The 17,034-nt window shown below is 40.8% G+C and overlaps 1 protein-coding gene across 1 annotated transcript in view; it reads right to left on the bottom strand.

Annotated features, from left to right (window-relative positions):
- Positions 1 to 4,396: 4,396 nt before the first annotated feature.
- Positions 4,397 to 17,034, bottom strand: part of PDZRN4 (PDZ domain containing ring finger 4) — a 251,259-nt gene continuing 238,621 nt past the window's right edge. The window contains exons 8-10 of the mRNA XM_062567416.1: positions 16,218 to 16,319; positions 12,826 to 12,942; positions 4,397 to 6,063 (exon numbers count right to left, since the gene is read on the bottom strand). Coding sequence (XP_062423400.1) covers positions 4,537 to 6,063; positions 12,826 to 12,942; positions 16,218 to 16,319 — 1,746 coding nt within the window. The 3' untranslated portion in view covers positions 4,397 to 4,536. The remainder of the gene's footprint in view (positions 6,064 to 12,825; positions 12,943 to 16,217; positions 16,320 to 17,034) is intronic.

Raw genomic sequence — 17,034 nt, 5'->3', positions numbered from 1 at the left:
ACTCATCTCCAGTAGTGAAATGTATGGTAGCACACCTATGCAGCTGTGCTCCCCTGCCTTTCGCTCTTTGAGACCAGAGCTACAACCAACCCTCATAATCATGATCTGGTCTTGCTCCAGTTGGAAAGTACTTTTTTTTTTTTTTTTTTTTTTTTTAATGTTCCTCCACAGGAAAAGAAAAATAGTTCTCACAACAGGTAAGACTTTTTCTCTTTTAAGATTTATGATAACATGAAATCTATTTTCTCTCTTCTCTTTTAACGTGCCTTGGTGTTAAAATGTTATTTTCATCATTAGAAATTATGACATTTGGAAAAAAGTACAAGCAGGAATAAACAGCATATGGGATGTTAGCCTTGGATTTCACTGATAAAGGATTGCTGGTACGAGGGCGAGAAACACGGAGTCCTGGCCTGCAGAGAAACCAGACGAGCGCAGTAAACAGCAAAACACTTGTCTGCCATTCAGCCCCTCTGAATCACCACCCCAGGCGTCCTTGCAGCCTGTCTTTGGGGTCCCGTGTTACTTTCCACCCTGGCAGAAAGCATCAAGGCATTTTATCAGGACAAGACAGAACATTTCCCCCACGTCCTACCCCCAAACACTGCTTAGGGAAGAAAGGAAATGCCACTTAATAACCTGAGTTAGAACCTAGTAGAGAGAAGAGAAGAAGACATCCATGGGCCAGTAGAAAAACACTGGGTTAAGGGTTTGGTGGTGACATGCTGACTCCAGCACACAGATCCTGGTGCTGGAAATGCACTGAGAGCTGCAGTTGGGACAGACAGGGCTCAGCCTGGGGCAGCCTGTGAGCACCGGGCTTAACAGCCTGACAGGGCTCTTGCAATGTTTTGGGGGTCTCTTTGGTTAATGTCGATATAGATCCCTTCAGTTTTGCTGCTTTCCTACATAATTATCTAAAATGGCCGTTTGATCTCTGTGATTTTATCGCTTTTCTCTTCCAGACTAAAATATTGCTGTACCTTTCAAATGGGCCTTGGCCTATTACCCATTTTTGATAGAAGATCTCCTCGGATTTGGATGTATTTCCATTTACAGTCTCTTAATCTATCAATCATCTCTGTAAATATTGCTTTGTTTCTGTAATTATTCTCTATTATTTAAAAAAGGCATCACATTTAATCTTTTGTCCAATTAGACATGAATTTCCCTGATTTTCAGTGATGAAAGAATGATAATACATTTTCTAAAAATGCATGTTTTTCTCTGCATTTGGGTGGCATAATATTTAGTTTGAGAGGAGTCCTGAGTCATGATTTAATAATGGGGAAAAAGTAGTACATGCTAACTCTAAGGGAAAAGCTAACAGTAGCCATTAGCTGGAGCTGGTGCCAGTTGAATTCTGATTACCAATCAGACCTGTGTTTAGAAGCGTGGTCACTGGAATGTAATGAGGGAAGCAGTGAAATCCTTGTGTTTTGATGTCTCCAAAAGAAAAATCTGCACCTTTCTAGCAGATTTAAGTTACTCAAAGACAATTTATTGTATTCATTAGAGAAACAATCTGGTAACAGCCCCTTGTTAAACATGCAGCAAATGTGATCACTTCTGTCCTTGGATTCTATGCTTTTTCAACTTTAACACAAAAAATATGGAAGTAATCTTCATTGCATACGAATAGCTGTATGGTATTCAGGAGAGGTTTTTGAGTGCTCTTTTCTTCAGTCTGATATGGAGAATTTTCTGACTATCGAACTGTAAATTGTCAGTGGCATCATTTTCCTAAGCACTCTGGGAGTATCATTCTTACAGTATTTACATGCCTAGAGATGCAGAGAGTACTGCCAATGCCTACTGGTGCCAAAAGTGATTAGAAAACAAATGATTGATTTCCAGGAGAATTAGATACTTTTGAAATGCCATAGTGTGCTTTTCTGCATCTTTAAGCATATCTTTCAAAGCCTGATGTTGAGGGACTTCAGCACCTAATCCTGCCATCAAAAGCACTTCAGTCAGGTGGGAACAGGAGGGTCTCATACACAGGGAAAATAAAAATGGGGCCATGGGGCAAAGTCACCAACCTGGCTGGCAGCCCAGCAGCAGTCATTTCAGTGTGCTGTAACATGCTGGGCTGCAAACAGCATCAGTTCAGAAGATGCTCCAGTGCCTCTGCAGCAGAGAGACACAAGGACTCTGCCAGGTATCCTGATCGCCAGTTGCCCTTGCTCTCAAGCCCCAGCCAGGTCTCACTAGGGCATTTCTGAAACTCTCTGATGTGCCTCAGCAACAAAATTAAACATTTAATTTATTTAGATATACTTCATTTTCTATTTTTTATTAATTCACTTTCTATGAAAATGTCAATGACAGCCACTGCTAGTTTTTATTGCATCACATTTGGGTCATAGAATCGTAGAATCAGTAAGGTTGGAAGGGACCTCCGGAGATCATTTAGTCCAACATCCCTGCTCAGCAGGGTCACCTAGAGCATGGTAGACAGGGTTGCATCCAGGCGGGCCTTGAACATTTCCAGAGAAGGAGACTCCACAACCTCTCTGGGCAACCTGGTCCAGGCCTCCGTCACTCTCACAGGGAAGAAATTCCCCCTCACGGTCAGGAGGAACTTCCTGTGCTTCAATTTCTGCCCATTGCCTCTTGTCCTGTCACATGGGACAACTGAAAAGAGTTTGTCCCCGTCCCCTTGACACCCTCCCTTCAGGTACTTGTACACATTGATAAGATCCCCCCTCAGTCTTCTCTTCCCCAGGCTGAAGAGGCCCAGCTCTTGCAGCCGTTCCTCACAGGGCAGATGCTCCAGCCTTCTGATCATCCTCGTAGCCCTACACTGGACTCTCTCCAGTAGCTCCGTATCTCTCTTGTCCTGGGGAGCCCAGAACTGGACACAGGACTCGAGATGAGGCCTCCCCAGGGCTGAGTAGAGGGGCAGGATCACCTCCCTCCACCTGCTGGCAACACTCTTCCCAATGCACCCCAGGATACCATTGGCCTTCTTGGCTACAAGGGCACATTGCTGGCTCATGGTCAACTTGTCATCCACCAGCACTCCCAGGTCCTTCTCTGCAGAGCTGCTCTCCAGCAGGTCAGCCCCCAGCTTGTCCTGGTGCCTCGGGTTATTCCTCCCTAGGTGCAGGATCCTGCACTTGCCCTTGTTGAACCTCGTGAGGTTCCTCTCCTCCCAGCTCTCCAGGCTGTCCAGATCTCTCTGAATGGCAGCACAGCCCTCAGGTGTGTCAGCCACTCCTCCCAGCTTGGTATCATCAGCAAACTTGCTGAGGAGGCACTCTGTCCTCTCATCCAGGTCATTGATGAAACAGTTGAACAGGATGGGACCCAGTACCGAGCCCTGGGGGACGCCACTAGCCACAGGCCTCCAACTAGACTCCACGCCACTGATGACGACCCTCTGAGCTCTGCCTTTCAGTCAGTTCTCAATCCACCTCACTGTCTGCTCATCTAACCCATGCTTCCTGAGCTCATCTAGGAGGATGTTATGGGAGACAGTGTCAAAAGCCTTGCTGAAGTCAAGGTACACAATGTCCACTGCTCTCCCCTCATCCATGTGCTCTGCTTGGTTTTTTTTTTTCTTTTTATGTGTAGAACAAATTGCAAGCTCATTTGGGGAAAGGACACACAGTAGCTGTTTGACAGCATGAAATTCAGCAATAGATTTTACTATATTAATCGATCATTCAATCAGCTAATAATAGCAGGTGAGAAAAAGTCAGAAAGAGCCACTCACTCCTAGGTGTTCTGCAAAATGAAAATATCTCTCATTCATAGGAACTATCTTCTGGAACTGTGTCCTGTGTTTTTGAAATCTCTATCTGCCGTACAAATCAGGTATGGTGAAATAATTAATCCTTTAAAGGCAAACACTCAAAATTAAAAAACTCTTGACTTTTCTTTTTCTTAAAGATAAGCAATAATTTATTTCTCTTTCATCTTCACAATTATCACATAACTGCCTAGCTACATGACCAATGCCACTACATAACACAGGAGAATTGCCCACCTACACTTTACTTGGACAAATACAATTGCAATTTACAGGTTAAATGCACTGTACAATGTGTTGTTGGAAAAAGGTCATTCTTATCTATATGATGGGATGTGGCATATGATTTATTAACAGCTGCAATCTAAGATGTAAAACTTTAACAACTTGTTAAGCCAAGGATACAGTATAAAGCATTTTGTTTTGGTATTGTATTGTTATTAAAGTAGAAAAAAGAAAGCTAGAGAAATAAATCCAGATCTTAACTTACAGGATATGTATTAGGTTAAGAAATTAATTGGCTTCTCCATTTTTTTGTTTTGCTTCTCTTTTTTGTTTTTTTTATACAAATGAATAATATGAATATATTGCAGGATAAAGAAAGACTGTCAGATAAAGAAGGTACCATTATATGAAAAACAAATGAAAAATTACCAAGTAATTTTGCTTACAAAAAAGGCCAAACTATAGACAGTCACAAAATATATAAAAATGCCACATTGAACGAGGCAATAGTACTCTACCTAAACTGGTAGTATACTCTCTGAAAGAAGTTGTGTTCATACAGTAGTAACTGATAGAAAGGCATTGTGCACTCTTGTGCCATCTGGAGATTTAGCACCATGTGTCATCAGTTCTTGGATTGTCATCCAGTTGTCCAAGATTTTCTTGTTTCTCCTTTTCATCATCTTTTTGTGACTCAGTTCAATAATGTTAATTTCCTTTTTGCCCTCACTGCCACTCTGTGGACTTTCCTTAAGACACTCCAGCCTGCTCCGCATCATGAACTCTCGCCGCCTCCTTTGCTCCTTAGCTCGCACCAAATGCTGCTTCCGCTCTTCTTTGCTCCAGTAACGACCCATCTTCATTTCACTCATTGTATCATCATCTGTCGTCATCCCGCTGCGCTCCTCTTTAATTTTTAAGGCACGTTCCTTCAGGATTCTGTCTCGAACTGGTCTCTTTGTGATATACCTTGTCCCATCACTCCTTATTTTCACTTTCCATTCCATCTTGGGCTCCACACACTTCTGCGAGTCTTTGCACATGCTCACCAGGCTGAGCTGGCTTTGGGCATACTCTACAGCAGACTTCTGCTGGATCAGCTGCATATAGCTTTGATAATGCTTTGCATGAGCTGGTATATTCCCATATCTGTAAGAAGAGCTGTGATATGGAGACAGATAGGGAATGTGCTCAGTGCTCTGCTTTTCTTGGTCTGTGAATTTCCCGCTTTCTGAAGCCAGCACTGTATCCTCAGCAGCACTGCTATGCTCAGTGACTTTGGTTTTGGATGAGGTTGCCTCCCTGCTGCTTTGTCCCAAGGACAACTGATTAGCCACGATAGTGCTCCTCAGGTTTTTCCTGTTGGTGATGCTTATCATCCTCTGGAGGGAGTTATCGGGGGATCGCTCTACAGTCAGCGGAGTGCTCCTACAGCTTTCTGCCGTGTTGTATGCACTGGAACTGTCCTTGTCAGACTTCTCAGGGTGCTCCATGATGTCATCCAGTTTGCCTCTTTGTACATCGACGCTGGTGTTATAGTTCCTGAACCCTTCATCATGTAAAGCCCAAATGTCTCCGTATTGATCCCTCACCTTTTGAAGCCTGTGAGCTTGCATAATATTCTGACATTCGAGTTCAATATTCCTCAGTTCCTCATTGAGTAGCTGTAGTTCATGCTCCACCCCATCTTGCTCCCTTCTGTTGCACTCTATTGTGCTGCTTGAGTAATACAGATCGTACTCCCCGTGGTTTCGAATCTTGCACTTCAGTTCCAACAGCTGCCGAAACCTTTCACATTCCTCATCTGGGTTTCCTATGAAATCAGATTCAATGTATTCTCCAGATACAAAGCTTTCATTGCACTGGAGTTCAACACTTCCTAAGGTGTCTTGGCTCTGACCCAGCTCTCGTTTGCTCTGCAGGGTAGCGTTGTTCTGCTCCTCAGGTGCATTCTCTTGCTCTGAGCTCTCATCATTACGCAGACTTTCATCTGTAGGTCCCACTCCACTGTCCTTCTCATGGTTGTTGGATGATGAGGTTGCAGTGTCTGTAGTGCCATCTTCTTCTTCATGCTTCTTTGGCTAAAATAATGAGCAAACCAAAATCATTATCAAATGTAGATCATAGTACATGAGAATATTTTCCAGCTCTGTTTTGCTTAAACTACTGTGATCTGATTGAGCTGAATTAAAACAGAGCACTAAACAGCAGTCCTACCACTCATGGCTTTTAAACATTTCTGAGTCATGCTGTGGTAGCCATACTGAGTGAAGTAGATGAATTACAGCACTAGTGACATATCTTCTAAAGTCCGGAAAGAAATACTTCCCTCTCTAGCTAAGCCATCTCTTTGCAGTGTTTAAAGATAATGATCACCAGATGGTGCACTGTTTTTGATTCTGGATCATGGCCAGGGTCTGGTGGAGCTGAAATCTTCTCAAACTTGGGAAAAACTTCACTGCCTGTATCAGTTCAGAAAAGTAGAGCAAGTAGTCCAGCAAACCATGACTCTAGTGCAATCTAAGACAGTGCAAAGAGACTGTTCTCATCACTGGAGCATTTTCATGTTAATCAGTGAACTCCTTGTGTGCTATACAGAGACTGGCAGGGAGGAAGCCTGCAGAGGGCTAGCCCTATCTACTCCCGGCTCCTTTCTTCCACATCTTGCCTTCAATACTTTTTTACTTAAAAGTTTTTCACTATGAATTCTAGGATTTTGCTCAAATAGCCCTCTCTATTGCATCCTTAGGGATCATTTTTGTTCCCTATCTAGAGTTTATGTTCCTTAGAAATAAAAACAGCCTTTTACCATTAAGCGCAGAACAATACTGAGTGCTTGCCATAGGCATAATGTCAAGCTTTGAGGCTGTTGTTTTTTAATTCACTCCCCATGCATTGTACCTAACCTATTTATATTCTTTTAATTCAAAAAATGTGAGATAATACTACTCTAAAGAGGTGTGTGCTCTTTCTTTTTCCAGCTGGATACGCACAAAGCATTCCCCCCTTCTTCCCCTTACAGAGCAATCATTCAGAGTGTAATTTATATGACCTGTTCACCAAATATCTAAGTGCACACAGAACTAACCAAATGCTTCTTTTCTTTTAGGAGGTATAATTACATAATTATGTGTAATGGGAGATTACTCAATCAAGGGAGAAAAAAGGTACAGTGCATCCAATGAACAGTAACAAACTCAAAGAAGTCACTGTCATAATAAATTCTTTTTTTCTACTTTGATAGACAGTAAAACAGGATGAAAATGTGTCTCTTTTCTCCTCCTTTCTCCTCTCTTCACTTGAACCCCGAGATCACACACACTTCAGCTGCTTTCCTTTGCTCAATTGTTAAGGAAAAAATAGGCCTAGCCTCAAAAGACAAAAACAAAAAGAACCCTAGAAATGCAAAGTAACAGTGCAATAAAATAAATTTTGAAGGAAATACACCACCAGAATAATTCAGTGTGTGTGACAGACTAGTTTAAATCTCTGAAGGGATGTTCTAGCAATTTCTCAGTCTCAGACAAGACTTGTAAAGAAAAAGTTCTCTTTACAATAATAATGTACATTTTAGACCCATCCTTATGCATATACAACATATAGGTGATAACAAAATACACAATAAACATGTATTTCTCATGCAGCTTTGGCAGCAACATCTGCAATCTATCAACTACTATCTCTTACTCTCCTCAAACAGAGGAGAAATTCCCACCTTCAATTTAAACATCATGAGAAGTAGACAGGATGTATTCAATCTTATTCAAGAGATTATGTAAACATTCAATGTATATTGATGTGGTAGGGTTGGAATTTTATGGAAATTAGATTTTGACTCTGCAATCGAAAAAAATGAACTTTCATGAAAAATCTGCAAGTTTCTAAAATTTACAGGTATGTTTTTTCTCCATCCGAGATCTTCTTAGATATTTCCATATCCACTTAAAAATAAAGGTATCATGGCTTCATCATAACATGGAATATGAAGAGTAGTACCAATAGCATTCTGAATAACTTAAGCTATTATGGTGTTTCTCTACACTTATCATTTACTTCTTCTTTCTTTACTCAGCTGACACATTACCGTGAAAGAACATAAAGTCCATTAAAAGATTTTGTAAGCCTTTTGTTATATTTCTCTGAAGTAGCTGCAGCACTTTCATTTCATTTTTAAGAGTAGCTGGAAGAGTGGTGGGAACACAATGTCTTCCCACACTACCTGGTTTTCAAGAGTTTCAAAATTTTGTATTTTGCAGAGAGACAAAATTCAATATCTATAGATTTCTTCATGAAAACCAAGAGTATCCAGAAAGCAGTCCAGTGGCCAGGGCATTCACCGGGAATCCTGGAGATCTGCATTTAATTTCATACTTTTCTAGCCCACCTCTTCCAGGTGAGTGCCACTTTGTTAGCAATTCTGGTCCCTTCTGTCACCTCCTTTGGAGCTGCTCATGTTTGCATTGACCTTCTCTGCCTCCAAACCTTTCAGCAGAGAAGTGACTGCAGTCTGAGCCAACTATACTCCAAGTGAGCACTCCAGCCACTACAGTGTGCAACTCATTTCTCCCTGCTCCAGAAAATATGACTTACACTAGGGAGAAGAGCTCCATTAGACAATGAGAGAGCCCTGCTGCAGAATGGCCACTGATGTGGGCACATACCCCAAATGTAGGGCTCCAACTACGCTACCAAATGAGGAGTCTACTCTTTAGCTATGAGGGTAGGTGGCATAGCTCAACTTGCATCCATATGACTAAACTCATTTTACCCCTTAAAAGAGGGGCTTATCCATACTGTGTTAGCACAGTTACATACCTTCCATGAGCTGAGCTGCGTGATGCTACTAGAGCTTCCCTTCGTGTCTCCAGCATGGGAGACACTATGAAACAAGTGTACCTGTGGGCACCCCTGAAAATTCTTTTAAAGTATTTATTTGCACCTTTAGGTGTTGAGAGAGACTTTATAGTTTGCTATCAGCGCTTTCAGAATTAGTGGTTCTTGTTTTCCACACCACTTTTATCAGCAGTTTAAATTTTGCTCCTTCAAATTCCCCTTGATCTAGACTGCACGAATAGAATATGCTGTCATCTGTTCAAGTTAAACTAAGTGTAAGTAATTCACACACACACACACGCACAATGTAAAGAAAGCAAAATCCATTTTTGCACTCTGTCAGAAACCAAAACAGTGGAATTCATTTGATCAGATCTGTAGCATGGACACTTGGATGTCAGGGAGTCACCTGTAGTTCTCTTCCCTGCCAAGAAGAAACAGGTACCTGTACATTTGGATTCTTCTCATCATAAAGTAGACATCCATTTTTATTTAAATCCTTCACCAGGATGTGAATAAAGATGATTAATTCAATTATAAGGACTGAAAATAATACAGGTATTTATTGCACTACATGTTTTGGGGATGTATTTAAAAATCCACTGTGACTCAAGTAAGGTAGCCTCTAGCTTTTCTCTTCTGGAGCTATCATCTTTAGCAGAACTCCTAAATGTGTGCAGACTGAGTAACTTTTTCCAGTATGAGATTATTTTAATTCTATTTTGAAAGTCAGAAAGCCTAATTTCAAGTTAAGTCCTTTTGTGAGGAACAGGAGATAGTCTCCAATCATTAACACATTGCTTTTGTCAATATTATCTATTATCTATTCCAAAGTGTTTGTTTTCAAACATACATTGTCAATCTCTTCTACAATTATTTCTGTTTGAAATAGGGCTCTGTAGGCTTCATCTTTGCAGTGAGAACTCAGATAATGAGAATGTGAAGCTGGTGGTGCGTACAATCAAGCAATAAATGAACCTCAAAAGATTCTGCATTTCAGCTCCAGTAAGCATTCCTGCTTACAAAAATGGCTAATCTTGCAGGAATTCAGGCACTATTCTAGTCTAATTTTACAACTTTCTGCATATAGGCACAGGGGCTCAAAACCTAGGCTGTTACTGAAGTTTTGAAAACAGTGAGACTCAGTTGAGAATTTTAATAAATCTGGGCTCTCTGGCCAGTCTCTGACAATGAAAGTGAGACTGGCCATGCTTAGAGGAATCACCACTGTCCCTGGTACTAGTAGGTACAGTACTTGGTAGACAAAATATGAGTTACTCAAGCCATGCTGGAAGATAGGGATTGATTTCAATGGTGCACTAAAAGTGAAAATGCTCTTCTGCAAACAGTGCTGTTCTTTTAAAATAGGCATCTCTCAAAACAGAATTTCCTTCAGATATTTTCTCTGTATTTCAGCTATGAGTATACTAGAATGAATTATTTTAATCAATTCTTTCTTTTCTTAATAGGTTTTGATATATTTCATAATACTGATAAGAATTTCTGCATGGCAAATGTATGGTATTCATCTGAAAGTTATCTGTGCTGTACAATGAACTGAGATGTTCTAATGGGGAAGAAATACAATGGGTTATAAGAAATTTACTGAACTATGCTCTACAGAGAAGATACAATTCTTGATTAAATTCTATAGTGGCTCCAAAATCATATATAAAAGATATGACTATCTACCTAATTCTTTGCCATTCTTCTATTATAAACTATATAAAATTTTTCTGTGACAGCTCACAGTAGAGGTTAAAATGGCATTCTGTAAAACAGACTCGTATTTGGAAGGATATTCTGCTATAATGTGCATTCATTTCTGGAGCCGGCAAGATTCATGATGACAGATGATTGCAAAGCCAGAGGACTGTGTTCTGGTTCACAAAAATTATGGCTGGCACTGGAGTGAAATCTCCACAGCCAGTCAGGGAGCTTGAGGCTCCCGAGCTTGGAGACTTGCAGGTTCAACAAGAGCAGTTTCATCGCTCCGACGTATTACGTGATTCACCTCAGGAAACTGCAAGGCTCTCCTAGCCTAACAAGGAGTAAAAGAAGTATTTTTCTGAATTGCTGAGTCACTCCAAAGAGGCCAGAGAGGCTGCAGCTGCCACAAATTACTGGCGCCCATTACACACCAAGCTGCATTCAGTTGATTCCATTAGTCAGCAGAAGGGCAAAGAAATGTCTGGCTTTCCTAGAATTACTTCAACCAATCCAACATCAGACACCTGCAGAGTGCAAGGGACCATAATTTTCCCAAGCACAGCTCTCTACATTAGTATAAAATTTCCATAGGGAAGAAAAGAAACAGCCACTTTGTGCAACATTACAATTCAATAATTAACACTATCTAAAACCCAAATTCAGTGAAAAACTGGGGTTTCACAAGACTGCAGGAATGGATATTCACAACTATAACATGATTTCAGAGGCCCAGTATGTTGTGTGAGGAACTAAAAGGGAGTTGTAGGTTAGATCTCCTGAAGAATTTTCCCTCAAAGTGGGTGTTTCTGTGAAAATATTATTGTGCAAACTAAAATACTCTGCAAAGAACAAGCGTTCTCTCTGACAGAAAATATGTTGATGCTCAAAACAGAATTTCTGTTTAAGAAAATAAAAAAGATGCCACAGCTCAGCTCAGAGCAGCAAGCAGTACAACAGTTAATGCATCTACCAGGGAAACCGAGGTTTGGATCACTGCCTGCAAAAGAGGGTCATAACTGAAAGGCTGCTATAAATTCTGTTGCAAGGCTTCCTTCACCTCTGACAGGAGGGCTATTCCATTTTGTGCTAATAATTAAACACTTGTAAGACCAAGGATTTGAAATCTGATCTACCATATTCCAGATAATAGTCTTAACTGCTGAGCTATTCTCAGTGTCTCTGTCCCAATGAATATTTAATTTATGCAAAGTGAATAGCTTTAGTAAGAGATACTACTTAGTCTATAGACCAGTGCCGGGGCATACGCTGGGGAGGGGGCAGTGAATGGGCTAGACAGATGGGCTGTTCAGGTCCCAAGCCTGGACAAAGCAGTGCAGGACTTGGACCTAGGTCTTCCAGTAGGCAAGTAAGTTTCCTGGTTTCTGGAAGAAGGCTCTCAGTCTCTCTCCCTCTCTTCACTCCAAAGAAAAATGCCTGTGGCCCTGCTTTGGAACTATTCAGATTGGGAAAAAGAAAATTTAAGTCACAAATTTCCATGGATAGAAAAACTGTTTCTGTGCTGCTCCAGATATGCAGAAACCAGCAGATGAAGTGGTATTTTATTTCCTCACCTCCACTCAGTGAGCAGGCTGACAAATCATGCAGTTCAGGTGTGGATAAGGTCACTTACACCTCCCATAGGAAATACAATTGAAGAGATTCATCCCTTGATGCCACTGTATGACTGAGGAAGCACACGTATCTTGTATCTTAAGTCACACCACTTAAAGTACATATGGGCAGGTAAAAGTTAGGATAGCAGCAAACCGAAGTTTTTGCTAAGAGTATGCGTTTTTGTCTCTATTAATGAAACAACTGACAAATTCTGTGCTATTGGTGTAAGAAAAATCCACCTGTATTACTGTTCTTCCACCAACACACCTGTTATTTGTTTTAACATCTCTTCCATTTTGTTTTAAGGTAAGATTGTGTGCGCTCTGGTGCAAGGGCTGGCTACACCTTGTGTGTACAACAAAAAGCGGCACCTATCCCAGCTCGGAGCTCTGGATGCAACTCTGATACAATCCACAGATAAAACATTTATTTATAAATATATATGTGTGTGTGTATATATATATATAAAATAGCACAAAATATACTCAAAACACTTTAGAAATAGAGGAGGCAAGAAATACTTTGAGAGCTCAGAGAAAATGAGAAACCTGCATTTTTTATCTCACAGCTTCCTGCGTTGTTTCTTACCTTGTCATACTTGGCCTAAACACCTATTGTTTCATTCTCTGTTAATAAGAAAGTACACCTAGCAAAATTTCAAATGATACATTTAGTAGCAGTCCTACCTGCTCCACCTCGTTGGCTGTGTACTGCATCGCTTCATTATGCTGCTCTTCCAACATTTCTAAGTTTAACTCCTCTAAGAATTCATTCCTTTCATCCTCCAGCCACCCTTCCTCCAGCTGCAAAGAATACATTAGTACATTATATTACGTTAGCAAGGACGCATGCTAAAACAGGGCAAACCCAAATGGCAGTGCTTGACTAGCTCTTTTTATCATAATGATTCTCCTCAGAATGCGAGGCTGCAGGAGTTCGCTTCTCAAAAGAGAAAGAAAGGATGAAAAAAATGGGACTCTCGTGCCTTTTATCCTTTCTTGAAACACTGTGACTGATTTTCTCTCATAATGAAGGAGACTGCACAGCACAGACATTATTTCCTTTCAAAAGGCATGAAAGGCGTAGCGCGCGGTCCTGAAGCTGTCGCGTTCATTACCGCCACGGGCCCCGGCGCCGAAAGCTCTTTCCTTCCACAGCCTCCGCCCCGGCGCTGTGCCCAGGTGCCCGGACCTCAGCAGAAACCTTATGCCGTATTTCTGCCACAGTTTTCATATCGATCTTCCAGGTAAACAAACAAACAGAAAAGAGAGACTGAATGAGGCAGTGGCTTGAAGACCAGCTATTTTTGTTCTTATGGAGTGCCCGGGAACAAGTCTTATCTGTTTGGTTTTTTTCCTTGACATATAAATATATGCTTTAGCATTTGGCGAACGTAACATTAAAGAAGGACGAGAGGGGACGCTATGTTTTCCCAGCTCCAGACCCACTTTGCCCCCCTTCACATCTTTCTAAACTGTTAAACAGGCGCACTTGGCCTAAAACCTTATTTCTTCCCATTTTGTTCATCGTGCACGTGTGCGCACACAGCACACACCCATTTCCTCTTGTAACCCCTTGCCAGGCGGTGCAGTGTGTTGAAAAGGAAAATGCCGCGTCGTTGTTTTGTCACTGGTGAAGGTACCAAGTGGAAGAAGGTGACAAAAAGACGGTAAAGGGTAAAAGTCTAAACATTAGACTATTATGGAAGTCTCAACTATTCCAAAGCAAGATCGTATCTTCAGGCAGCAAGAGGCCAACACGTGCAGTACAAGTACCACTTCATTAAAACCAACACAGATCTGGCCCATGGATGACAAAATGAAAAATTAAATCAAATCAGCAAGTAGTAGCTTGAAGCTACACAAACAGTGATTGATGCTGGGCAGCACTTCGAATACTAGTAGGACATCACTCTGAATGCTTCTGCCATGTGTTTTTGCCTGTGCCAATTAACTTTTTCCTCATATAAATAACATAAGCCTTCCACAGTTTTCCTTGGCAAAGCCAGCCTCCAAGTGCTTGGGATTAGAAGGAAGCTTCTTTTGTTGGCGTTTAATTTTCATGCTTGTCCTTTAAACCATCTTCTGAAACATCTGGCGGCGGCCACTAGTTTTGTTTACTTGTCTTGTTTTCTTTTTCTCAAGGAAAAAATTAACAGAGTCCTTCCCTACCAGAAACCGCACAGTTGAATTTCCCACATTTGAGGAAATTGCAGGGCTTATCAAATCTGGAGCATAAATGATGAGCCCCACTTGGGTAAATCTGCTCCAAATCCTTACTAAAGGGAATTAGTCTGTTATGTTACAGCTTTTAGAATATATGGCTTAGTACACATGTACACTGTATACACTGAGCACACAGATACACGTGTGAATGCACATGCCTGTGCTGTTTGTTTACATATTAAACAGCTTGTACACGGCTCCTGCGCTCTGTTTCAAAACTTAATTATACATCAGTATTCACTGTGCCAATAAACGGTCAGAGGTGTTCCTCCCTGTTACTGAATGAATGTGCTCAGCAGTCAATCTTCAAGATTGCAATACCGCCATTACCATTTTCCATCTAAAAATAAAAGCCTCCTTAATCCTGCTCCTTTTAACCATCAGAGTCAAAGCAACACAGGCAGCTGAAATCAACTGTTTGAGGACAACCTGCTTTCTGCAATGCTATTGCCTTTTCTTCAGTTTTGCATAAATATGTTCTCAGAACACATAGATTAAACTCAAAAAAAAAACCCACTCAAACACCAAAACACTTTTATACAATGAGAGCAATGCCCACATGGGAAGCTATGCTGGTAGAGTTAAATAATTCCTTATCTGACACTGATGTAACTTTTTCACGTCAGCCAGTCTAAACAAACACAGAAAGTGTGTTTGGGCATGGGCATGAATTTTATAAGTGAGTGGTTTTGTATTTGCTACTGAAAAACAAAATATTCAGCATCAATTCTAATATTATTGAAACAACTCTTCTAACGCTTCTACAGCTTTCATATTGCAAAGAGGGATACAATTTCAGAATATAAACTCATGCATAGCTTTGTTTTGCTGTATTGTATCAGCAGTTCTATGGGAACTGGTTAGGTTGCTGAAAAACATAAAGGAAATGAATGCTGAAACTATGACTCCTGTGTAGCTCCTGGATTAAAGTAGAGATTCCAAGTGGCACTGAATTACTCTCATTCAATTTAATTTATACAGAGTATGCAGCTACTGAGACTGAGAAATATCAGATCAATAGCATGAGAGACAAATGGCAACTTTGCTTGAATTGCTATAGCAGATAAAGAGAACAGGGACAATATAATGTCTCCTTTGCTTTGCAATGGGTTATAAACAGAATACAAAAGGGAAGTACAAACAGTACTCTTCTTTCACTGCTACCTCACCTTTAGCCTGATGATCAGCCTGACAGCTTCCTCTGCAAAGGCATAAAAAATCCTTGGCATGGCATAATTTTACTTTTAATCCCTTAAAAATATTTTTAAATGCTTTTAAAAATTTATCTCCCAAGATATGATCTGTAATGCACAAGCAATTTTTTGTGACTATAGTGATTTGAAAACAATTAGATTCAGGTTTGCTGAATGGTACCATAATGAAATCCACATTATTAATGCGTAAATGAATAGTTCATGTGTCCATTTACAAGTGCATAAGATAAAAGGAGCTGTCATCAATGACCAGCTACAGTTTGGTGTAAGCCAATATAAATGACAGATAAGTATGGGAAATTTATCCCCAGAATGAATAAGAATCATCAGACAAGTAACAGGCGCTTTTCAAGTTCTACTCCATACTTTGCTAATACCATATTAGTGCTGTCAGCTGTATTTGTATATCAGCTTACTCTATCTGCAGCAAAAGGAATTGCTGGGTTTTGGGCTAACAAGTGCTCATAATATCATTTTATTTTCTTTGTTGGCTAGGAAGTGGCAAAGCTCTGGAATTATCTTTCTCCTCCTTTTACCAGGAACTTTAGCATTGCTATCTCTTAGTAGTTCATTACTTATGGTGACAGTGAATGTATAGTATAACGTGGGTCCTAGCTCAGTGCATCTGTTCAATCTAACCTGCATCTCTGGTCTTGCAACCAGCAACACAATTTTCTTGCATTCATCGCTGGAGAGCAATGCCACTGCCTCTTCCCGATTCTGGACATCTTGGCCATTTATCTAGAAAACAAATGAAAGCGGCACATTAGTTTCTATTTCCACAAAGCAACACACAATAAAGGGCAAATATCAGCTCATTTGTGGTGAATGTATGGACAATGAAACTTGCGCAACGGGCTCATCTTCAGCCCCTCAGTGGTAAGTGCCTTCACTCAATTATGCGCTTACTGTAAGAGCCGTATCGATCGCTGAAGGATGGCGGACATCAGAGGAAGCAGTTATGTTCATAAATGTCCAACCTGCGCCCTGGTAACATACATCTAGCAACACAATTAACCAGCCCCTGACAGGTGACGTTCATCTTTCTCCGTTCAGAGTAATGGAAGTGTCACTCTGAGATAATAGCGCTGGTGGAAGCAAGACTGGTAATACTACAGCTGAAATCAGTCATACTGTATGCTTGCAGAGAGCCAATTAGAGAGCTACAGTATTATCTCTCACCAGGCAATACTTACAGGCCACTGCTTATTGCTGTTCCATTTAATCATTTTATATTTGTGTGTCCAGCTTAGTATCCAGAACCACACAACACACATGTATCCCCCTTATGAGGGGATAATCAAAATAAAAGTGGTTCACACCAGTAAGAACGTGCTTCTCTTGCTGTCTTTCTGCAGTTTTGTCAGTACATTAAAACAATGACGTTCATGACTACGTTGTAACAAACTCATTTTGCATTGCCCAGAAATCCTTCTTGAGGGAATCAAATTCCAAA

This window comes from Rhea pennata, chromosome 1 (assembly GCF_028389875.1).
Source record: "Rhea pennata isolate bPtePen1 chromosome 1, bPtePen1.pri, whole genome shotgun sequence".
In the NCBI taxonomy this organism is placed as follows: Eukaryota; Metazoa; Chordata; class Aves; order Rheiformes; family Rheidae; genus Rhea; species Rhea pennata.
This window is presented reverse-complemented; position numbering and strand designations above follow the sequence as displayed.